At 37.8% G+C, this 25,863-nt stretch overlaps 1 protein-coding gene across 1 annotated transcript in view; it reads right to left on the minus strand.

The window, feature by feature from the left end:
- LOC125229087 (paired box protein Pax-6-like) overlaps positions 1-25,863 on the minus strand; it is a 73,805-nt gene that overhangs the window by 11,785 nt on the left and 36,157 nt on the right. Inside the window, exons 3-4 of the mRNA XM_048133864.1 lie at positions 20,821-21,006; positions 4,439-4,579 (exon numbers count right to left, since the gene is read on the minus strand). Of these exons, the coding sequence (XP_047989821.1) occupies positions 4,439-4,579; positions 20,821-21,006 (327 nt within the window). The remainder of the gene's footprint in view (positions 1-4,438; positions 4,580-20,820; positions 21,007-25,863) is intronic.

Below are 25,863 nucleotides of genomic sequence, written 5' to 3' on the forward strand. Positions count from 1 at the left end.
GGATGCTGCCCTTGCCCATGACATACATATCGTCACTACTTTGAAAAAATCTCGTATCTCACGCTGCATCTCAAAGTTAAAACGCAGTAAGTCTATATGCATTCCATACATACTTACTACAATTTTCTTTTTATTGACAGACGAAGATACAAGTTTTTTTAAAAGAAGTCACGATATGTAGGACGCATGCAGAAGCAGCACCCGTCAGGGTGTAAGGACTATTTGAGAGTACATTAAACTTTAATCATTAGATGGAAGGGATTCATTTTCTTTCAACCCCTTAATTGCCAAGAGTGGCACTGAGTTTTGAGTACTTTCATCTATATCTTAACCTTTTAACCGTCAGAAATTTTTGATCGAGCGTGCTCGTGTCGCCACCGACAGGTATTGTACCACGCAGAGTAAGGTTGGCATAGTTATGGGAGTTATAAATGGGCTCTAAAAACCAAATCAGATCTTTGTCTTATTTATCAGACTATGGCGGAATGAGCTGGATATGTGATGTCTTATATATCAGACTCTGGCGGTTAAAGGGTTAATAGTTTAATTCAGTTTGTATGTGATGAACCTATTTACAAGAAAAAGTTCCTTGAGTTTTTTATACATGATGCTGACGAAAGATAAAACTGTTATTATATTACCTAACCTCACTTATGTAAAGACGACAACCAACTAGTCTATGTGCACATAGATGCGTTAATCCAACGCGTATCGCGTTACCGACATAATATCCGTTACCCATAAGCCATTCACGAAACTGACCGACAGTTTGGGGGTTGCACTTCCATGGCTTTACTTATTGACCCCCAAAAACGTTGTCATGAACCGACTAAAGTTCATTACTCAAATAAGCAGATCTGTTAATCGGATATAAAGTTACTGCGTAAGCAGAGGCTCTTTCCTAACAGCACAGACCACCTCAACTACTAGACGGAGCATTCGAGTCAACCCAAAGTCACCACCCGTGCGATATTATAAGAACATAACCACTTGATTCCACTGTGTCAATGTCAACGTTTACGACCAGCACTCACCTACCTATTGATAAAAAATAAAAAAAGAGTTTTAGGGTTGAACTTCATCTGTTATAATATGTAATGGTGTAAGATGCTACTAAAAAAAGCGCTGGTGGCCTAGCAGTAAGAGCGTGCGACTTTCAATCCGGAGGTCGCGGGTTCGAATCCGGGCTCGTACTTACCAATGAGTTTTTCGGAACTTACGTGCGAAATATCATAATTTGATATTATCTAGTCGCTTTCGGTGAAGGAAAACATCGTGAGAAAACCGGACTAGTCCCAATAAGTCCTAGTAACCCTTTGGGCTGGAAGGTCAGATAGCAGTCGCTTTCGTGAAACTAATACACGCCAAATCTTGGGATTAGTTGTCAAAGCATGGACACCAGGCTCCCATGAGCCGTGGAAAATGCCGGGATAACGCAAGGAGGAGAAGGGTGTAAAATAATACTCAATAGCGCTGCTTAAAACGTAGTATTTTACTCGTAAAATTGTGCATAGGCCTGGTGACCACGCGAACTTTATAAACGCTTCACAATGCGGTGTCTGTGTATTCTGTGTTTCCTACCCAACGGCGGCGGTCGACCTTACACCGGCTTACCTTTTAGTGATACCAGTAGTTACGACTATATGCCCAGTGTGCCGTTTAGTCCAATTACAAGATTTACAAGCTAAGCTAGTTAACGAGCGCACGAATTGTTTATTTTCTTACACAATCATTATTTTTCGCTTAACCGGTATTCTACACGATCACTTAAATCATATAACATAAAAACGTGGAAAATCGGTTAAAGAAAATATTAAGTTATAGCAAGTAGAGGTAAATAAAATAGGTATTTAATTTAATAGTCTATTTTGATCCCTAAATTCCGGGAGGTACTCAAACTACTGAGCAGAAGCTTGCGCACGCAAGGAGCTATCCACCCAACTGGTGTTACGTAATGATAATAAACGCGAGCGACCGACTTGTGTTGCCCACTGTACTCATGAAAACATACATTGAGTTGTATACAGTTATATTTCGAGTTGACTTAACTTGTAGTAGGTAATAAAGTTTACGTACTGTCGTTGTAATCGAACAATTATTTTAAAAAACACGTTAGATACGCGAAAGTAAAGTCTGAGAACAAATAATTATCTTCATATTCAATTAGCACTTAATAAAATAATTATTGTTTTTAAAACAATTTTATTAAACGTTGTACACGACACTTTTTCAATTTAGAAAGGCACTGATTCTGACAAAAACTATAAACAGAAAGTCGAAAAAACCCTTGAGCTTGAATGCTCCTTAGGAAAAAAAAAAGTGTTCTAATAGGACAAAAAGCATTCACATTTTTTTATCCCAATTCATCGCCATGTTTCATAGCCTTAGAATACCGGTCCCGGAACGAAATAAAACTGAAACATATGTGTCGAAAGTTCTTATGATTCAGAGACCAACCAAAATTCATTCGAAAAATGTAAATAGAAGTTTCGTTCAGTCTTCCCATAATTTTTATTCAATTTTTCCTCGACTACTGTTTAGCTACACCTTACTAAGCTTTTGAAAATGCGTATTGAAATTTCGCAGTATGAATTAGTGCAAGTATGTGGTGAATGCCGCGCAAGCCGTGATCGCTCTCGGCGTTCGTTCGTAATGCACGGGAACAGGCCGGTGCCAAATCATCATCATTTGTTGCTAGAACTTATCATTGCTTTGACTTCACAATTGTATGCGTGCGGGAAGTCACAGATTATACGAAGCAATCTTGAGTTGGTTTCAGTGAGTGTTAGCTAAAGTTACTCTAAAAGTTGTTACTTATGTGCAATCAGTTTTATGATAAAATCTCTGTGTTAGTAACTATTGGCGTAATTACATAGAACGACATTATTTTGACTTAGGTATATACTGCACTAGTATAAGTACATAGTAGTTATAACTATCTCTCTTTTGTCTTTTGTCCAATCATTCTTTTGTTTAATCATTATCTTAATGAATCATTATATGAATGCCATTACGATTCCGATAAGGATGAGTGACCTACTTGTATATAACAAAAATATTTAGGTGCAATTATGTATTAATACGAGTAAGATAAAAGTTGAGCATGCTAAAATGCGGATATAATCATCATTTTCTAAATATCATTGATAATTTTGTGTGATTTTTGGCTTTTGATTATTATCAACCTCAGATAAACGGATAGCTGCGCGTTGATATCTTTTCTTCACAAGTTCGCTTGAATTTAATTGCCGCCGTGGGTGATGTTTGTGTTTATGGCATAAAAATAATGTTCTATAAAGAACTTCATTGAATAAAAATTAATAATTAGCCTACGTACATATTTCGCTAAAATATTAATAACTAATATTACTTAATGATGATGGTGATGAAAGGTACACATACATCCATACTAATATTATAAATGGGAAAGTGTGTGTGTCTGTTTGTTTGTCCGTCTTTCACGGCAAAACGGAGCAACGAATTGACGTGATTTTTTAAGTGGAGATAGTTGAAAGGATGGAGAGTGACATATGCTACTTTTTGTCTCTTTCTAACGCGAGAGAAGCTGCGGGCAAAAGCTAGTAATATATACAGTCACGCCTGTACCTCATACAGCGGTAGGCAGAGCACACAATACTACTCAAGTTTCAGTGACACTCCTGGCAAATAAGGGGTTGCAAGAAAACTAAAATTATGACATTGCAGTGATAGGTTGAATTGAAAGCCTCTCTCTGCCGTATCCCACAGTGGACGTCTACGACACCCACGGAAAGAAAAGGGGCGGTGAAATTCTTAACTTATCACCACACGGGCAATAATGAAAGATTACCTATACCAAAGAGGATCGAGTTTCTAGAGAGTTACTGCCAAAGAAAACTGTGTAGTCACAGTGCATAGACTGCCATCTCTCGACACAGGCTTAAAACTTTTGAACCTCAGTTTTGACAATTTGGCCCATATTCATAGCTTTTAATACATATTAAAATGTCAAATATCATTATTAGCGCCATCTAGCCGAGAGTTCCCCAAAGGTGTATCACCATCTAAGCCACCGTACCTTTTTCTCTACGGTTCCTAGGTACGTTTTTTCTTAGACTTTATCTGTCTACACAAAGTGGCATATGTCTTTGCCTATACCAAAGACATATATAACTCCGTACAGACAGATAAAGTTAAGAAAAAACGTACCTCAGTACCATACAGAAAAAGGTACGGTGGCCTAGATGGCATTACACCTTTGGGGTACGCTCAGCTAGATGGCGCTAATATTTAAAAACATATTAAGCTAAGAATATGGGCCAAATTGTCAAAACTGAGGTTCAAAAGTTTTAAGCCTGTGTCAAGAGATGGCAGTCTCTGCACTGTGATTACACATTTTACTTCGACTGTAACTCTCTATAATACTCGATCCTCTTTGCCTATACCAATGGAATCATACCTTCAGAAATGAGCCGCTCCCGAATCTCCCAAGCGAAGATGGTGGGGTTCTCCCGCTTGTACTGCTCAATTTTGGAGACGACGGCCGGCGTCGCCACCTTCGGCTTGCTTCCTCCGATGAGCCCGGGCGGTCGAAGGGTTCCTAAAACAAAAAATAATCTTCAAATTGGTACTCAACTTCTATAGTTTTTACGGCAGTTGAGCATACAGGAACCAATTGAATTTCAAATATTTACACTGAATGACTCGCGCTAAAACAAGACTGTATGGGTTGATGAATCAGTTTCTACATAAGGAATCACGTGATAACTAGATATCATGTATCAATTTCTATGAGTATTGTAATTTACTTCTCGGCCCAACATTCTAGCGAAAGTTATCCTTGAAAGAAGTTATCGATGTGGATGACTTCTTTCGAAAAGGTACATACCCAAACGTGTCTTTAGATACTTAAACTTTTTGCCCTCATAACAATATCCCGGGCTCGATTGCATGACTTGTAGGGATTTCAAAACAATTTTGATTTCAGACGGAGATTATAAAATAATTAAACGGCATTTAATCGATTCATTGAACACCGTCACCTGTACCCGACGAGCGGAAAATAAACCAGCGTTGCACAAATGAAAATACCGAAAATAGCGACACGATGCCTATAGAGGCAATTGCGTGGACCGCCATACGTGAGGAAACGCGGCTTACGGCAACGAGACCGGTCCTAATGCCTTGAAACTCAGCCATATTACCAAGGAATATGGGTAAAAATGCAGATACTTACTGACTATAATATTTGCCCTATTACGTCCAAGAGGAAGGTGGTCGCGGCTTGTTAAAAACATGGATAATCAAGCACGAAGGCAACGCTCCGGAATAACAACGAACCGTCAAATTAATATTAATTACAGAATCATTGACATCCAGCCAAGCGCACGTGAATTCTTATTTTATAGTTTGTCGCCACTCATTTGTTCAGACGGAGCACAATTATAGAAAAAATATAATTGTCCCGATAATCAGCCCCGGATAGTTCAATTATACGAAAAGAAATAAATCTCATCCTATAGGTACTAATTGGAACCACGAAGTTTATTTAATGTCCGTTAATTTCTTCAGTCATACCAAATTCAAGAATTTATGCAAAACTAACACTCCCAGCAAAATCCGGACCTGAACAGCATCCCAACAAATTGAATACAATGCGATTAATGAATTAATTAAGGTCTTTTTAAATGCCTCAGGTGCTAAAAAGAAATGTGTTGGTGTGATACTAACACCCGATAATATATTAGCGCTGTGCATGAAAAATACTTTACCCTGTTAAGGAATGGAAAAAACGAATTTGTGATATTAAATTTAGAAAGGCCAATTGTTTAGCCCGTTCAAAATTCAGAGGACAACGATGTGATATGATGTGGCGCGATAGGTAAAAAGTAACAATGCCTAAATCAGTTAGATAATGGATGAGTGTGTGCTCCAGAACAATTAGGTAAAAAACCAGGCAAGAGAGAGTAGGAGTCGCGCACGAAGGGTTCCAATAAAATGACAAAAAAATCATATTTGTTGTCACCCCCCTCGAATATTGATTTTATCCTATTTTTAGTATAGCAGCAAGCCCAAGGAGCGCCTCCGACCCTCCCTCTCTTTTGGGCTCTATCATGAATGTATATCACCTGTGAAAATTTCTAAAACTCTCAATACACACAGAAAAACTCTCAAGGTTCATGAGACTCATCCTGGTGACAGACGGACAATACGTAGCGGAGTCTTAGTAATAGGTTCTCGTTTACCCTCTGGGTACGGAACGCTAAAACGCTGGCGAGGCATTCCGGCCGGGCGGGCGTTAGCGCAGCGTTTTTACCCGCTCCCGCGCCGCCGCCGCGCCGTCCATACCGATACACGCTGAATTATTCATCGCATTATTTATATTCACATTTTTGTCAACGCCATTCACGATAAATTCATTCGGGTCTTTATGTCTTGATAAAACTAAAGCTTACTACCAAAAATGGGCTCGCGTTGCAAGAAACAACGCGCCAAGTTAACACCATAAGTGCTTGCGTTGACGCAATTACATTTATTTAAGTGCATAACCATATTATTTATGGTACAAGAACTTTTGCCTGCATTACAGAATAAATAATACATACTTACGTACAGAAAGGACACTCCTAACAAACAAAAGTTTGATAGCGGTTTAGGGTCGAATCGTGTTGTCATTTTCTAATCCCTTTCGACAACTTAGGGTTGTCAAAATGAAGTAATTATCCGTGGTAGCGCACGAAAAGGGACGTCAAATTGTACCGACCCTAATAATTGCTACGTAGCAATGCAAGCCGAATGGACCCGGAATCACCCAATCGGGACAGTGTCCAAACACGGCCAGCTTGTCGATTATATTCTTTAATTTTATTTTGTACCGTAAGTGGACGTCGGAGTCACGTTAGGGAGCTATTACTGTGTAAATTATTTATGAAAATCGCGTGTAACGTTAATATTAAGTAGAAAAACCTATTTTCTTAATTATTTCTGTCAAGATTTTAGTACAGCCTGTAATATATTCATAACTTCGTTATTATGTAAATCGTATACGAATAGGTATGTGAAACCATTTTGTTAATTGGTCTAGATTGTATGTCGAATAAAAACACGACCCCTTTGCCTCCCGTGGGTCTCGTTGAATTCAACTATGGGAGACGGGTTCATTTGTTTTGTGAGCGATAGGCTACCAACCTGACTTTGTAGTGGACCACAATTTCGTTTTTTTTTTCATCCCCTTCATTGCTCTGAGCGGCAATGAAGCTTCAGCAGTTTCATGTATTATTTTCGGGAATACAGATATAAGTGTTTAAAGGGGGTGTTTTTTGCGTCAATTTGTTTTAATTTAAAAACTCTGCTGCCGTACTATGTAAGAAAGTCACTGCGTAACTTTTGCAGTAACCGCATGAAATAAATAAGAAATCTATTGTAGTTGTTAAAGATGATTCTCCAGGATCGAAAGCTGCTCTCAATAATCGTGATTTACTAATTGTACCACACGAGACGCACCGACGCGATAAAGTATAGTGTGCTACACCCGCAGAAGCGATAGTTAAGTGACAATCGTTGACGCTACGTGGCGATACCTAATAGTCTGGCTCTGTCGCATCACTACAGAAGAGCAATGGAGACTAGACCATAACGATACGCTTACGGCCCAGCCACGACATTGGTCTAAGCGCGACAGCGGTGAGCGGCAGCCATACGTGCGAATGAAAAGTCCCATCGCTGTGTCTCGCTCCAATGTATGGCCGCCGCTCACCGCTGTCGCGCTTAGACCAATGTCGTGGCTGAGCCGTTACGAAGCATGAGCGATTGTGACGTTGGCTAGGTAGCCTGCCTTCAATAATCGTGAGGAATAAGCCTGAAAGCCATCGCCACCCGCAGCCAACAACCTGCGTTGATTGATAGGTAAATTGTCGGAGGCCGGCACACTGATCATTTCGCGATAATTAAATCGGCCAGGAACGTAATCGCATGACCGAACGCAATTACGCGCTAGACAGAGGCGGATCGTGTGAGGTGCCTTTATTCCGGTGCGGTATTACTAGCAATTGTGTAGCTGCCCCTGAAAATATGGCAGACGTCGTGTGGTGTTACAGGAGATACATATTACATACATACATACAATCACGCCTGAGTCCCATGAAGGAGTAGGCAGAGCACATGAAACTACTCAGGTTTCAGTGCCACTCTTGGCAAATAAGGGGTTGAAAGAAAATGAAACTGTGACATTGCAGTGACAGGTTGCCAGCCTCTCACCTACGCCACAATTTAAAACCCATATCCCACAGTCGCCTTCTACGACACCCACGGGAAGAAAGGGGGTGGTGAAATTCTTAACCCGTCCCCACACGGGCAACATATTACATATGGCTTGGAAAGAACCCATTCCCGAACTAGTAGTACCGAAAACAACACTATATGTACTACGAGTATCAGCTGCAAAAATACATTTCAGAGTTATCAATGAATTCATTCATAATTTCTCCATGCACTTTTGCAGCTGATAGTACAGACTGTGCGGTAAAACGTACTCGTGTCACAAAATGTATGGCGACTTTCACGATTTTTTCTTTCGGAACAGTGTGCGTAGCCGAATGCATAATATCTCTTTCGTAGCTATACCTCAATCGTCTTGCGTATTGGCGCGACAGAGCTAGACTTCATTTCTGTCGGCGGTTGTCGGCGCAGAAATGCCATTCGGCTAGCAGGGCAGACTATAGTGTGAATTTTCTGAGATGAACTTTTCGCTTTGACCGTAATCTGTTAAACAAAGGCCTTTGTTTCTATTATTCACGGCGGCTAGCTCCCGTTTAAACGGCACGTGCTATAGTCTCAGTGTAGTTAAAAAGCAACTATCATGATAGTAATAAGGTTCAAATCCATAAAAAGACCTTTCGGAGATAACACGTTTTGTCATCTTCAAAAAAAGTTACCTGCATACTGCAAACTGTTTAATAAATTTGAACCTTATTGCTATCATGATAGTTGCTTTTTAACTACACTGAAACTTTAGCACGTGCTGTGGAAACGGGAGCTAGCCGCGGGGAATAATAGAAACAAAGGCCTTTGTTTAACAGATTACGGCTAAAGCGAAAAGTTCATCTCAGAAAATTCATACTACACCTACTGGAAAATTTTCGCAACTTATCGATTTAAAACACTGCCTTGGGTCATGTTTTGATTTACCGTGACGCGTTTCGAATTCCTTTGTTTCCGCACTTGAATTTTATTTTCCGCACTTGGTAATATGGCACAGCACAAGCGATAATGCAACCATATAGCAGCTCTCATTTAGAATACGTCCCTGAAACTGTTGCTAAATGTATATTATTTGCGTGAAATGCGTGCGCTCGTAGACCGCTTGCGCTTATCATAATTACCTACTTAATAGTAGTACGCACTACTCGCACCACCAAGTGTGTATTAAGTTATCATGAATAGGAATTTAAAAAAAAAATCGTTATATGAGTTGAATGTAATGGTTAAAGTCTGTTAAAAAAACTTTAAACAGTTATAGTAAAAAAAATAAACTGAAAACGGGAATCGGTTTTTTTCTAGATATTTATTGAAGCATAAGTAACATTTAACATTAATTTTATATAACCGTGGCAAATGTATAAACTTAAATATATTTATATCATAGCCTGAAATTTCTATAAGGTACAATCTAAGGGCAAATCTCGACTGGGGGGCATATGTAACTGGTCCATTTTTTCCATGTTTTACAATGTTTGCATTATTATTAGAGTATCCACCGGTTATATATGGTAGGCGTGTTCAGTGAATACATGTAGAAATCAACATCATAGTGTAAAAATGGGATGGATCTGTTACAATCGAGATTTGCCCTGCTGTACCTTATACACAGAAGTGGACATTTTTTTTGCAAATTTGCCTTACAGTCGTCACCAAGCCTGACGAAGCATTAAAAAATCGAATATGCGTTCAGCATTTTAGCGACGCACTTGGCGGAATACAGAGGGCTTACCGCGAACAAAGTCTGTTGCATCTTTATCCCACTACTGAAACAGTGCGTAAGTGAGAAAGGGAAGCCACACGTCCAACGTCGTTCGCGGTAAGCCCTCAAGTCCCGCCTGAATTCTCACGGTCACCGATATCAAAAATTAAATCACTTATTCATTCATTTCGGCATAATAACTTCGTTTTTACTATATTTACTAATAAGTCCCGCGTATTGCTTGTGTAATAATTGAAACCATATTACTACTTAATGGGTATCATTGCATACTTACGTCCATATAACAACACATTAACGAGGTGTCAAAACACAACTCCATGGCTATCACCAGCTTAAAAGCCTTTTTGCTGCCAAACAAAGCCCCACTATTAATCATACTATACCGGTAAGGAAGTGAGAGTCTTAAAGGGCACAATACGCTCCCAAAACGCTTAATAAATTTCCACACAAGAGTCGTTTATGGGCGCCCGAAGTCATTACACGGTGCCCCATAAAGTACCAGATTGTGAGTGACAGAAAGGGCCCGAATCGAGGTAATTAAATTTGTACTAAAAAGTGGCCCCTTAACTGGCGCTAGCGGGTTTCGCCGCGTCACGGCGCTAATAGATCAAAATATTTCAGCGAAGTGGATGAGATTCTAATTCACCGATTTGTTAGGGTTTCGATATTGTAAGGATACGATTTTAACGACGCTGTCGATACACTAATATGGTTAGGCATCTCGCTTTCATTAATTGTTGGGCGTGAGATGCCTAATAAGATCAATAATTACAAATCATTGGGCTGGCTTGCGCTACGATAACGAAGCACGTTGTCTCTCCTTCAGGCCAACTCAAACTTCCACCGATATTAAAACGATATGCGAAATATGTCATTCAGTTATCTTGCATCTCGCCCGCACCCATGTAACTACAGGCAAGAACGAGCGAAATGCACGATCTCCAAATAAAAATGATTTCTTTCAGATGTCCTAATGATATCAGTTTAACCAAAAACTATGTAAACTCTACGAGTTAATACGTGCAGCTTGGTGCCAAAGTTGGCAACACGCGATACTAGCGCACCTAGCGGCATGAGTTGATCAAAATAGTTTAGTTCATACAGTATAAAATTAAAAAAAGTCACACATTCTTATATTTTTGTTTTATTCCGTCTAAAAATGTTAAAGTAGATCAACGATCGCATTTTCTATTTTAATTTACTAAAATAAAAGTCTGACAAACTACTTTGAACAACTCGTACCGCTAGATGGCGCTGCTAAAATCATTGTATGGGAAACGTCAGAAGCTGCACGTATTAACTCTAAGAGTTTATATAGTACTAGCTTTTGCCCGCGGCTTCGCTCGCGTTAGAAAGAGACAAAAAGTAGCCTATGTCACTCTCCGTCCCTGCAACTATCTCCATTTAAAAAATCACGACAATTCGTCGCTCCGTTCTGCCGTGAAGGACGGACAAACAAACAGACACACACACTTTCACATTTATAATATTAGTATGGATTTGGTTTAACCCCTGGTGCCGTAGCCGAATGGCATTTTTGCGACGCGAAACGGCAACGAAACGCCGCGAAAGGTAGTCTGGCTCTATCGCGCCAATAAGCAAGAGCGGTAGAGATAGGTATCTACGAACGTTTCCTTTCGTGAGCGTTTGTGCCATTCGGCTACGCACCCTGGAATGCCGTTGTCAAAAATTTGCTACTGAATTAATAACTTTCAATCTGTTAGTTACAGTTTAAATTGCCTGGGACAGATCTGGAACAGGCGCTTGTTCCAGGGGAAGGGTTAAGTAAAAAAATCATAATTATTAGTACAGTCAGCTGCAGAGAAAAGGGGGTCCCTTGCATACTAATTTGTATGCAGGGGGGTTTACTTTTCTCTGTAGCTGACTGTACGAGAATTTTAGTTGATTTTCGTTCGCTACGGAGCGTAGGTGCGTCTTGGCTACCTACTGAAAATTAATGAAATATATTATTGCACCAATGCACGCCTTAACTAGGCAACAAATAATTCTAGAATATGATAAAAACCTATAAAATACATAATTATTTTATGTAATTACAACTAAAGCAAGAGTCAAAATGGTTGTTACAGAATATAGGCCCTAACTGAACATTATGCATCGGTAAACGATGTCTGATTGATAGCTTGTATAATTGTATAGCTAACATGGTGACATTAAGAAAGGTTTGATTCTAAACGTTTACTAATTTGGTTTTAAATTAAAATATAAAGCAGTTATATTAAAGCAATGACTTGTTGAAAATACATATTCATTAAAGGGCATTTATTCCGCCAGTGTCATGGGGTCCATACCGCAAGCCGACCTACTGGAAGGGGTATTTTCTTGATAACTGGGTTATGTTTGTAAGTAGGTAAGTAATTTTTAAATAAGTCTAGATTGTTATTTAGTTTTATCAAAGAGGATCGAGTATTATAGAGAGTTACTGTCGAAGTAAAATGTGTAATCACAGTGTATTGATTTAAACTAACACGATCTTCACTCATATTACTAAATTAAAACGTCTTCGTGGAATCCAGTGATTAGCAAGTGTAAACGTGAGAAAACTTCCCGTCCCATACCATCGGATGCCGTGAGTGTTGTATGTAGGCAGAGTGGCAACCCTAGCGTAAAAGTGACTGATGACAATCAAGTGCGGGTAGTTCGAAAAACTCGTACAGCTAGAAGATGTTGATACAACTCCCAGCCAGTCTACCCGTGACCACGATCGTAATGTCATGTCCGAAACATCGGGTTAAATATAAAACGTAAGTTTTACGCGATTAAGTCCCGTTTTAATTTAGTAATATGTAATCACAGTGCATAGACTGTCATCTCAGTTTTGACAATTTGGCCCATATTCTTTGCTTGATATGTGTTTAAATGTCAAATATTAATATTAGCGCCATCTAGCTGAGCGTACTACCCCAAAGGTGTAATGCCATCTAGGCCACCGTACCTTTTTCTGTATGGTACTGAGATACGTTTTTTTCTTAGACATTATCTGTCTATACGGAGTTATATATGTCTTTGGTTTTATTTATTTATTTTTAGATTTAACTCATTCTTACATTATTTTGTGTTAATTTCTAGTGTTAATACAATAAATACATTTTATTTAATCAAATTTATAAGGATAATAAAATTGATTCAATAGTATGAGAATTGATTTACGTCTGAATACCTGCCTCCTAACTTGGGATACAACTGCAATTCTTATCAAAAACAACTGCAATTCTTTTCAAATAATTTCTTTTTTTATTAAAAAAACATAAGTACATACCTTCAATTTTAAATTTCCCAGAATATATTGCTAAATTTGTTGGTGAAATATACATAATTATATAATAAATAAACGATGCAATGTCCTTCCAATAATAGTTATTTGTTATACAAGGGGGCAAAGTTGTATTTTAACGCCGAGTGTGGAATTGAAAAACGAGCAAGTGAAAGGATTCTATACTTGAACCACGAGCGAAGCGAGTGGTTCGAGAATAGAATCCTGAACTTGCGAGTTTTTAACACACGAGAAGTAAAATACATTTGCACCCGAGTGTAACACAAAACTTTTCCCCTCACTATAGCGAGGAAACTACAACACAAAAAATGCGTTTATCACTGCTTCCAGTAGCTCCACAGGTGGTAAATCATCTTTATTACCCGATTCACCTACTTTTATCAGTTTTAAAGCAGTTAATTTGATTTTATTCAAGGTCAAATTACTTTACCCACTAGTGGATAAAAGGCGTTTTCACCCGCTGGTATTAAAGGACAAAACGCGTGTTTCCGAGCTAGTGAGGGGAAAAATATTTAAATACGCACCACCCATTTTGTTGCAATGATGACATCTTGGTGCCATGACCAGCTGTTATTAAAACTGCTGCTGCTGCTGTTGTTAATTCACGCAAGTTATAATAATTCCAAGGAAATATGCAGATATTTTTTGCAACAACCTATTGTTCTTAATGTAATTCTATTCATTCAGTCTCATTTAGCCCAAATGTTTAACACAAATCAGTCAAAGGACATTATAAATCGAATTGGCAAAAATGAGGTTCCACAAGTTTTAATCCTATTCCGAGAGATGGCAGTAAATGCTCAGTGACTACAAATTTAACTTTGACATTACGCCTCTAAACTCAGTTAACTCTGATTCAAAAGCTAGGTGATGCAATTAAAGGAAATATTGTTAATTGAGAAACACTTTAAAAATGTTTTTAATTGACAAGACTTCACTTAAAGAAGATGTAATATTATAAGGCTTATGTTATGTGAAACCACGGTCAAACTACATTAAAATAACAAATTTTGGATATACAAAGACGATTCTAAACTTTGTTAGCATACATTGTTTTGTAAAATAGAAGTGTTTACAATAAAGAGTATTGTATTAACGTCATGAGCCATTGTTTATGAGACAGTTTTATATTATGTTAGCTACAGTGGAACTTTTAACACCTTTTAATGTTAGTCATTAGGCTGATGACTCTAGCCTTCAATGCAAAGTGCAGTAAGTCTTCATATAACACTATCGTCCAAGATACATATAAGCACTTACGTTACATTAAATGTTATGCAAGCTGTAAATTTCACGTAAGTGATATTAGACGTATTATGTTTTATATACCACTAACTCTCAATGACTTATATGTCGTGTGCGTCATTCAAAGTAACTAAATAAAGCTTGTGATTAATGTTAGATACTCAATAATATGCACTTAACGTTCCTATTATTATACTAGGTAATCGATAGAGAAAGAAACGTTTTATCAAGAAATAGCGTTTCAAGAATAGGTAGTAGTCTATTAAAAATTCAAATTGACACAGAGAACTGGAGCAGAAAACGAAAAAGCTTTGTCCACAAAATAAGAATGTCAACGTGCTTAATTCAATTTTGATTATAGGACCAAAGCCTAAATACGGCTTCATTACTAGCCGCGGCGATCCGCAGACAATCTTTTCGAGGAATCATTACCTACCTACCAAATTTACGTACAAAATGACCGGTTTAATATGAAATTACTCGTGATTTCAACGTTCGTCTTTTACTTACGCATCTATTCAACAAAGCGGAATCCGAATCATTAAGGCACTTATTGGACTAGGATAATGACATGTTCAGTAGGTACACATTAACTGGGATTCTCATGCTCGCTTAGTACAAATAGAACTAACTTTTACGAATCAATTACGTTCATTAAACTGAGCAGTAACTATTAAATGCCAATCGTCTTTAGTATACAAGTAAATTTAATATTCGTCGAGTACGTATCGTAATTTATGCGTGCCCATTTTCATGCCGTCAGCTTAGAAAATGTTTGGGCTAGATAATTTTGAGCTAAGGCTTCATGTATGTTAAATACTTAAGTGGATGGACATGACGGCCCTGGGCGGAACGTAGCCAGGCTTCCGTGGGAACAGCCACGTGACGTTACAAAACGACCACGGGCGAGAATTGATTGACACGACACTTTGAATGTAGGTAACGCAACCATAGTTTATGTTAAGCACTTTAATTTTGTTTGGTTCCTAAATATAAGACTTTCATTTCGAGCGATTGTTTCTATTTGAACACTTTGTTTGTTGCTAGAGTAGTTTTCTTTTTGATTCGTTTTGCAATGCAAATTCAAAGCCTTAAGAGTCTTTCTACCACCACTACAATGATAAGAAAATCAAACTGCGATCTAACTGCCATGCATTTGATATTGTTCTAGAGAGAAACTTCACCAAAAATATTATAATTTCGACACCAAGACGAATTACATGAACAAACTATTTAATTTATGATATACCTTTAAATACCCACGGTAAATCTAACTTCAAAACAATGAATAAAAGACTGGAATCTAACATTAAGCAAAAATAAAAACTTAGGTCGGCACTGGCAGACACCGCTCTTGCATTAGAGAATAGGTTAGTAGGTATAAACCAACAAAATACACTACTTAAAAAATATTAAAGGTGACTACAAAAACATTTTTATTTTAAATGGCATAAAATCAACTAAGTGGGGACAAATCATAGGTACCATCATACTAGTATTTATGATGAAACAAAGCGACGGTATCTAAACACTATCCTAGGCGACTATTTCAACGCTGGTTGCCCAACCACTGTTCACGACGCTTGAGCAAATACAAAGTGAGCATGTGTTCTAATTACACACGGTGCGGATAAAAAGCATCAAATTAAAAGACTGGGCACAAGTGTCTGCACTTCGTTGTGACCACGCTTCGTTTCAAGTCAAACCTAGCATTATTGACCACTAATTGACCTCTCCGCTTTGTGCAAGAGCACTAAAATTACTGGCAGTGCACATAAATAATGTCTCGGGTTTAATTACACGTCACTCGTGCATTTTTTCCGGTAAAGTATAAACATTTGGTCTTCAATTGATATTTAATTGTTTCGGAACGACAAAAAACGGTTGAGCGAATTGTTTTGTTGATTTGCAAAAGAAAGACATGTTAACCATTAAATTAAATCACAATAGAAGACTTCGTAAGCAAAGTGGTCGTTCCCACAGCTTTATTTAAATGTGATGATGATTATGAATCATTCCAACATAATCATACCGTGAAGACGATGGATCGCAATATGAAGGTGTCATAGATTGGATAGGCAACTGCCGAATGACGATTTATTGATAAACTTAAATACCGACGGCAGCACTGCAGTGATAACACCACAGTCAAATAAATGGTAATTACTAGAGGGATCATCGATAAGATGGTTCTCACATGGGATCGCGATGGATTGGGCGGCTCGCGGGCAGAAGAGCGGTGGCGGCGCGGACGCAGCCCAGTGGCTTATAATTAACACGCAGCAAGTTTTATGAATCGATTAGGATCTAAGCTTTCGTCAATGGCAGCTTTCGTCGCGGCAGGCTCCGGCGATGCCTTATCGTTGATTAATAGCGATTGAGATTTTTACTGCAACCGTGTTATTAGAGCACGGCAAACCACAGACCCGGCCGCTCTCGTCGACAAATTGCGGACTTGTCATGAATGTTTTCATATCATTTATATTTATTTAATAATTGGTTGCTCTTATCGCGCCAACAGCTCGGTTTTGTTTTTTAAGATTTCTGAAAGCTTAGTTGTTGGTAAATATGCAAATTTATCGTTTATTTTATTACTACGTGTTGTAAGACAAGTGTGTCGAGGAGTAAAACCGAATATTGAAAGCGTTCACTGCACTGCGCCCTACTTTGTGAATAAGGATATACATACATAGTATTTATATTTGAATGCAAAAACTAAAATGTTCTTGGTTTTAAAAATCTAATAATGGGTGCAACTAGGTAGGTAAATTGAATTTGCGTCGTCTTTTATAGTTTGCACCCTCTCTTATGCGATGAAAGTTATGTCTTTCAATAAGGGCAAACATTAGTAAACATTCTGCATTCGTCAACTATCCATTCGTCACCTACGTTAATGAATTAAACATAGTGTAGTTATAAAGTAATATCAATTACCATTCATTATTTTCATTGCTGTTTTAATAGTTTATTGATTATCGGTATCCACGACGGCGACGACTTACGTGACTGTGTAAACATACCTATTATATATGGTAAAGTGGGAGAAAATGAAAGGGTTTTTCTTGAGGGTGAAATGAAATAGACACAGTTACGAGTACGCAAAAACGTTCCAATCTATCTGAAATTGTCATTCAAATAATAGACTTATTTTTCCTAAGTCTCTCAAAGCCTAAATCTTAATGGCGATTTCATGTATTTAGACTGGAACTTTTTGCGTAACTACGTCGAAATATGTCCTTATCACAGAACATCGGACAGCTTTCTATCTTATCCTGCAAGGAAATTTCTTCAATCTTCCATCATCTAACTACTTTTAACCCCCGACGCAAAAACGACGGGGTGTTATAAGTTTGACGTGTCTGTCTGTCTGCCTCTTTATGTTTGTCTGTCTGTCTGTCTGTTTGTATGTATAGTGTGTGTCTTTCTGTGGCATCGTAGCTCCCAAACGGATGAACCGATTTACATAGATTTAGTATTGTTTTGGTTTGAAAGCTGAATTAGTCGGAAGTGTTCTTAGCCATATTTCATGAAAATCGGTCCACTATTTATGTCGCGGTTGGGGGTTTTTCATAATTCTAATTTTGTGGATATTAATAATATCTCCGTATTAGTCGCAAGTTGTCGGTTACGTATTGATCATTCCAAGCTGGTGGGGTAATTATTGCAAATAACTTAGTTGCAGGCTGTAATGGGCCCCAGGCTACATACCCGGTTGAATAAATCGTGTAGATGGCTGAAGACTGTTCGACCACCTTCCTATTAATAATACACGCACTAATTGTGGTAGTCAAGACGCGAGGGGAATTTTAGTTATCAATTATCCTACTAACTGACTGACATTTGGATTCAAATCCAAATTGTTATAAGGTGTCTTCAAAGACACGCCGTATACAATATTCTACGAAATATTTCGCAGATATTGCAAAATGCCTGAATTACAAGAAGTTGTAGACATCTTTAATTAATTGTTTGTAAATAGTTTTACAATTTGATAACAGATATTAGCGCATTTAAGCGTTCAAAGTGTTCAAACATACTCCGCCCAAATGAGTACAAATTGTTCAAGCGACTTTATTGATTAAAATAGCAGAAATAACAAAGAAACCTGCAAAATTCGGGCGCCCTACTTAAATGTTAAAAGTTATCTACGACTTAGTAAACAACCAGTATTTTTTTTATACCACGTCGCTGGCAAACAAGCATATGGTCCGCCTGGTGGAAAGCGGTCACCGTAACCTATGGACGCCTGTAACTCAAGGGGTTACACATGCGCGTGGCTGACCCATTGAAAACTAGATACTAGTAAATGTCTCTGTCTAATCCACAAATTAATAGGTTGCAGTCGCATATATAAAATTATGTTTCCGGTTCACTTGAACCTAAACTCAAATTACCCTATTGCACAGTAAAACATAAGGTCAAAAACACATATACTCGTAAACACCTAAATTCAAAATAAACTAACGCCAAAATACCTTAGTCCCAAAACACCCTAAAAATAAAAAGAACTTATCTTGATTATGTACTACTCCTACATCACCTAAATGTCATAAGAGTTGAAACTCGGATCAAACTAATCCCATAATAGACTAATCCTAAAACACACCATTCTCTAAAATAAAACAGTCTTAAAACACGCTAGTATCAAAACACCCTAAATTTTTAAAGCTCACTCCTAATTCTAGAACACTTAGTACAGTCAGTATTTGAAGTTTACACACCCTTAGTATATTTAAAATAAAGTCGCGTTTAGATTGTTTTCGTCATTGGGATATTTTAGGGTATTTTGGGACTAGCTTGTTTTGAAACGATTGTATTTTCACAATCGTGTAGAACATGAATCGTGTCTTACGACAATAGCTTGTTTGGGCCTACTGCTTTTATGACAGTAGGCGATCGTGATAAATAGTATATAATAGAGATAAGTTCGTTTTGAATTTAGACTTTTAGGGTGTTTTGGGACTTGGGTATTTCAGTGTTAGGCTATTTTGAATTTATGTTTATGTGAGAATATGTGTTTTTGACTTTATGTTGTACTGTGCAATAGGGTAATTTGAGTTAAGGTTCAAATGAACCGGAAACAAAATTATCTGAGTAAACACTCTCCCGCCATAACAATATATATGCACGTTCAGTTATTTGTGACCACCTCTGTTGCTGAACATATCTGGTGACGAGTGTACCAACCTAAGTATTTTCTAGTGTAAGTAATATTTGTCGCCGCCAGCTGACTGCTTGTACACGCAATAAAATACAAGTGCCTAATTATCGTCACCATGCACTAGTTTCATGCGGAGAGTCGCTGGTGCGTTGCAGGTCGTTCCCCCGGGAAATATTTCGTTAAACAATAAGAGGTTAGGATAACTCTTCAGAGTTGTATTAGTTCTTTTGAACGCCTAAATTTAATGCTATTTTATCGTTAAAAACATCAATTATACAGAGTGGGGCCTGTAACAAAGGCGAAGAATTGAACTCTAGGCTATTCTCCTTATACTGATCAACATTTGTTCGGCGACTTTTAACAATAACTTGTATTTTGATTTTTATCACCCTTGAAAGATTTTTCTAAGAGGTAATGTATTGCGAATTCTGTTAAGTCTAAAGTGTGACAGACAACGTCAATGACAACAATAATGGCGTACATTGAAGCTAATATTTATTTTGTATGAAAAATTAAAAATTTAAAGACTTCATAATTTTTAAAAGTCACTGAACAAATGTTGATCAGTATAAGGAGAATAGCCTACAGTTCAATTCTTCGCCTTTGTTACAGGCCCCACTCTGTATAATTGATGTTTTTAACAACCATTCGGTCTTCTCAATTAAACCCGAACCCTCCTTGGAACTTGTGCACTCCTTTTTGCTGTGTACTTAACACAGCAAAAAGGAGTGTACAAGTTTCTAATGGGTTAGCAACGCGCATGTGACACCCCGTGAGTTGCAGGCGTCCATAAGTTACGGTGGCCGCTTTCCATCATGCGGACCGTATGCGTATGCTTGTTTGTCACCAATGTCACACCTCGGACACTGGCGATCAAATATATTGAAAGAGGCGCATTCCTAGCACAGTCTTAGCCCGTGTAGTGAACGCGTACTATGCTTGTATGAGTGAAATATGACAGGTCGACTGTTCGTGTTTTTGACAGGCGGTAACTGTGAGGTAACCGAGTGGGGGTGGGCGGCACTTTCAGCGGGGAGCGGGAGTGGCCATACTGTACGATAGTACTCTTTATTATACTGTGCCAATGTAGTATAAAAAAAATAAGATACGCAAATCAGGGTGCCTACTGTGAAATCCACCCGAGCAAGAGGACTTGCTTACCAAGCAACTTGGTAACAGCACCTTGCTGTGACAGCACATGGTGCGCGATGTCGTAGTGCCGCAGACCGAAGCGGGACAGCTCCAGCAGGCGCTGCTGGGACAGCAGGGAGGAGAGGGGGTGCGACGGCGGGTAGAGGGGGGTCCCGGAGCCGCCGGTGCCTGCCGATGACGACGGGGAGACTGGTACTGGAAATAAGGAAAGATAACTGTTAAGACACTTAAGACGATACGGTAGGGGTCAATTCTCCATACAAACGCTCTCGACTATTTCCTCCATGGTTTTTGAAGATAGAGCAATGTTTTTTTCAACACAGATTGTTATTATTTTTATCTGTGTCGGACCGTTTTGATTTTTTTTTAATATTCTGCTTTTTAAAGATTCTAGAGCCAATCAAAAATTTCCAAAAACGGCCTTTTTATTGTGGCGCAAAAAAAGGTATGATACTCAAGATTGGTAACAATTAACTAAAAAAGCTAAACGGTCCGACATAGATTATTTCATTGTTATTCAGATTCTCAAATTTCGTTCCGATTGATTAAGTTTTGAAGGAGGAAAGAGTCGAGAGCGGAACCTCGTATTAAAGATTTTTTTGAAATATCATTTGACTAAGTTGTTCTTAATGGACAATTTTTTTTCGATAAATATAGTTAATAACACTTGTATATTTAACTAAAATTCCCAAGTTGAAAGGGGGGCTCCTTTCCATCATAGCATTTTCGCTACCGTATCCTCTTAAGAAAGAAAGAGGCTTTGAGAAATGTAATGTAAATTATGACTCGTACAGACAAATCCCGGAAAATAATAATGAATCAGTTGGAGAAATATATTTTCATCTAAACTGCAAAATACGATTACATAAAAACACTCAATTGTACCTAGTGATGTGCAAGTTGCGGAAACTTTCCAAAAAAATCTTAAATTTCATGAAAAATTCACGAAAGTTTCAGGAAAAATAAAGGGAATTTAAATTTATGAAATGGAAAGTTTCCATCCATACAATTGTCCATACCAAGAATGGAAAGTTTCCGAAGTTTTCCTATGTGAAAATTTCAGAAATTTGGAGACTTTCCATCGGCACATCAGTAATTGTACCGAAAACAAAGGGTGAAGTTTAACTTTGAGTATCTACATGTGTGTAGTACATACGGTTTCGGTAAGACTTTCATATAAAACGGTTTAGCAAATATCATACAGGATGACAGTTATAATGGTGCTGTATCGGGAGCGGAATTTTCTACATCGCGCATTATGATATTTTTTGGTATTGCAATAAGGGTTCGGGACAATTTTGATATTGGCCTTATGTCAAATAAATAAAACGTTAGTCATATTATCATATTATGCAACTCTATTGCTTAAATAAGTACAATGTACATTTCACTACGAAAAAAATACTAATAAATGGAACTTTCAAACCATCCTGTATATACTTAGTAGACAAGATTAGCTTGGTAAATTAAGTCATACAGAAAACTACACTGATTTGCCACGTACGAGTCTCGTTGGAAATGCATTAATTTTTTATCTGTTTCCATAATGAGGACGCCCCGGGGTAGCGTTTCTGTGATCACGGATTACTTTGCTCAGTCATTATGCTCGTTATAATGCGACAATAAAGGTCTACGGTCTACGCGTCACAGCTAGGCAATCACTGGTAAAGCCTCCAAGCGGTGGTAGGCTGAAAATGAAAACTGAAATGGTGTATCCGACATAAAGATTGCATTTCAAAGATTTGAGGGATATTTTTTTACAAATCTAGATAGGTAAAGATTATTTTAGTTGAAATTATAATGTAGAATAGTATAGAAAATAGTAATATTAAGTATTTGTTTTATTAAGACAAAAACAAAGATTAGGACATTCATTCTTTGGTTGGGTACCAAGGTTCAGCCAGCATGGAATATCATGCGACAGCCAAAGCGTTCACATTCTTCATCATAAGAAAAAAAAGGTGTTCCTATACATTGGGCTGTCAAAACAAACGATTCCGGCTGTATCTATTAAAAGAATTGCTACAACCTTGCGTATTAGGTACTGTCACCATATGACAAATAGAAGCAGTCATGCGCTCATATCCGATATCACTAATGGCAATTGTACTATGTTATTTGATGAGCACTTTAAGCGCCGCTACAATGTTACTTCTACGTTTTACAGCTCCGTTCTGTATAGGGTTTGGTTCAAGTCACTTATGCCATTATCTTTCAAGGGTCAGCGGTGCGCATTCATTGAATTATTAAACTCCCTGTTATACCATGATGACAAGCTTCAACACTTTGGCTCTGTAATCATGTTCAAATCACACCATGAAACGATGCTAAAAAAGCGATGAGTTTTCAATGGGCAACAAGTATTAAGGCTTGATTTAAGTTAAAATATAAAAAAAAAACACTCTCGCAATTTTCGAAAGTACAGTAGTAGTTTACAAGTAGTTTCGCTGTCGAAATACATTAGGACCTGTACCTACTAGGTCTGGTAAGGTACGTTCTGGGGCCAAATTCTAATTTCATGTGAACAATTTTTTTGCATGTTTTGTTGTTACCCACCAATCTGTTTATCCCTGTACATTAGGTACCTACATTAACATTTTCAATATCGGTATTATTGACATGTGTCAATATGAATAAATGATAGATATTTATATTTGCTTTAAGCTGACCTCTGAATAAACTTGTCAAGTGCGAATCGGACGACTTTGCTTTGATTAGCCTAATGGATCCTAAGTATGTGGTCGGATTTGGCCGAGGAGCAACGCCTCCAATCTTGCCTAATTTGTCTTCAAACGCGTCAGATAATTATGTTAAACGACCTGATACCAAATATGGCTATATACGAATACATCGTTAAATATTCAATTATAAATTAAGCTATTAACTTAACACACCATAATTTGTTTATCAGGTTAAGCATCGAAATTAATGCAAGTGGCATAACTTGACCATAACTTTACACTTTTTATTAGCGAGTCTACAAGTCGATTCTGTCGAGAAAAGCATTATCATGCTTTTCATTCGGGACAAGCTAAACCTGCTTTCAACACGGTTTGTATAAGGTCTTGTTTGGATTGGTTTACTTTTTGATCGGGCACGAAGAACTGGACATCGACGTATAATTTCTCGTGTAATCGCTTTAATAATGGAAGAAAAAAGTGATATTATCTGCCCACGGTCAATAAATTAACACCGTTTAGAGCAAAAATGTAGATTCTTAGTGTCGCTACTATTATAAATAAAGTGAGTTCGACCGCTCCGTGTTTTAATGTAGTGCGTACGTGTGTGTGTCTTTATTTGGGTGCGTGAGCAGTGAGGTCTTATTAAAATATTTCGAGTGGAAACTGGAAGGACCACTTAGTGGTACGCGGGAGTTCACGCCTGGGCTGATACAACATTAAGCCGACAAGATAGCTTATTTGTGCTGAGCTGAGGATTAGGGGCAATAAATCACTGATTAGAATGTATTGACTCGACGTTGACTGCAGTCGTGGCTCCTATTTATCGACCACTAGTTTTTATTACTTTATTTCATCCGTTTGGTTCATGATTACCGTTTGATGTGGTTTGTTTAACAAATTCTAACTAGTGCAAGTGAAGTGTAGTACTACTGAAGTGTAATTTTATTGAATTAAGTAAAGGTAAGTCAGCTTCATTAGGAAATAAAAACAAAGTTTTTTAATTATCAACTGTGTCACAGGTGTCTAATACATAATTAAGCAGCAATGTATGCCTGATAAACGCTAGAAATAGTACCTACTTAGTTATTTATCTAAGTGTACAGGTTAAACTATCTTCATAAAAGATAAGCGCGCGATGCAGCTTTGAAATATGTTAGCATTTAATGACGCTTTCAAGATATTTGTTGGATGGAAGTTTACACTATTAATTCTTGATATGGGCGAACTATACTTATAAACGTAGATGCTTGCGATACGGGCACCTGCACACGCGTTAAACATGCAAAACGGAGCGAGGGGAGCTTGTACTTCTTGCAAGATCGTCCGAATGTGAAACAGTTTTATACAAAAAATACTGTTTACCGAGCAGACTCGCCGCTATTAATGTCATCGCGCAGCCGGAAAATTACCACCTTTCGTGTAAATTTTAATATGAGATCGAAAGTGCACACGCGGGCCCCTTTATGGTTGCATGGAACCCACGTTCAACTAAAATTCGTTATTGTTTATGAAATTCGCATGTATTATGCTGATGAGTTGAGAGTTAAAAACCGTACCCGGACCGATAATAAACTATTTCGAATGATTCGTGTTAAATTACCCATGAGATTAGCTTAAGTTCTTAGTTTGAACATCGAATAATGGCTGGTTTTATATTTCTGATGACAGTCATGACATAACACCTTTATTTTCTGTCAAATTCTATTACATAAAGTACTTTCAAAATAAAAAGGAGAGAAATTAGGCAACGTCAGCATCATTATCAACATTTCAGCCCTTAATCGCAGTCTGCTGAGCATAGGCCTCCCTTCGTGTAGGTTTGCCACTTGATTTTCAATTTAATGCAAGAAATAAAATAAAAACTTTAAGTACTTAGTACCTATCGATGTAGGGAACAAATCAAAATATTTTATTAAATATTTTTTTTGATTTGTTTTTTTAAGTAGTAACACTACTATGTATATACCCCGGGTTTCCCAGGCTTCGCCGCCAGTGGGCTTGATCGCTTTTTCTTTAGTGTATGGTATCTATTTCAGTTTATTACTTAGTACCTAATTGTGTTTTAACAGTAACATATTCTACATGTTAAATTAAGAAACATTACAAGTTCAAAGTATATATTTAAGCTCGCAATCAACTCATTGCATATTCAGTGAGGATGATCGAGAGATTTAGTAGCCTTCGCGGCATCTAGAACGGAAGTAAACTTTAATAAATATTGGCACCAAGTCAAGCTACTGTATTGGTAGCGCTTATTTACGCCCCCGGATCAAAAACTTTATATTCAAACTACATAATTAAATGGTGGTATGATGGTGGTTTTCAAATTAATTAAAATTAAATATTGTAGTGTTATTTCGTTACATGAGAA

The sequence above is a fragment of the Leguminivora glycinivorella genome, chromosome 8 (assembly GCF_023078275.1).
Source record: "Leguminivora glycinivorella isolate SPB_JAAS2020 chromosome 8, LegGlyc_1.1, whole genome shotgun sequence".
Taxonomy (NCBI): Eukaryota; Metazoa; Arthropoda; class Insecta; order Lepidoptera; family Tortricidae; genus Leguminivora; species Leguminivora glycinivorella.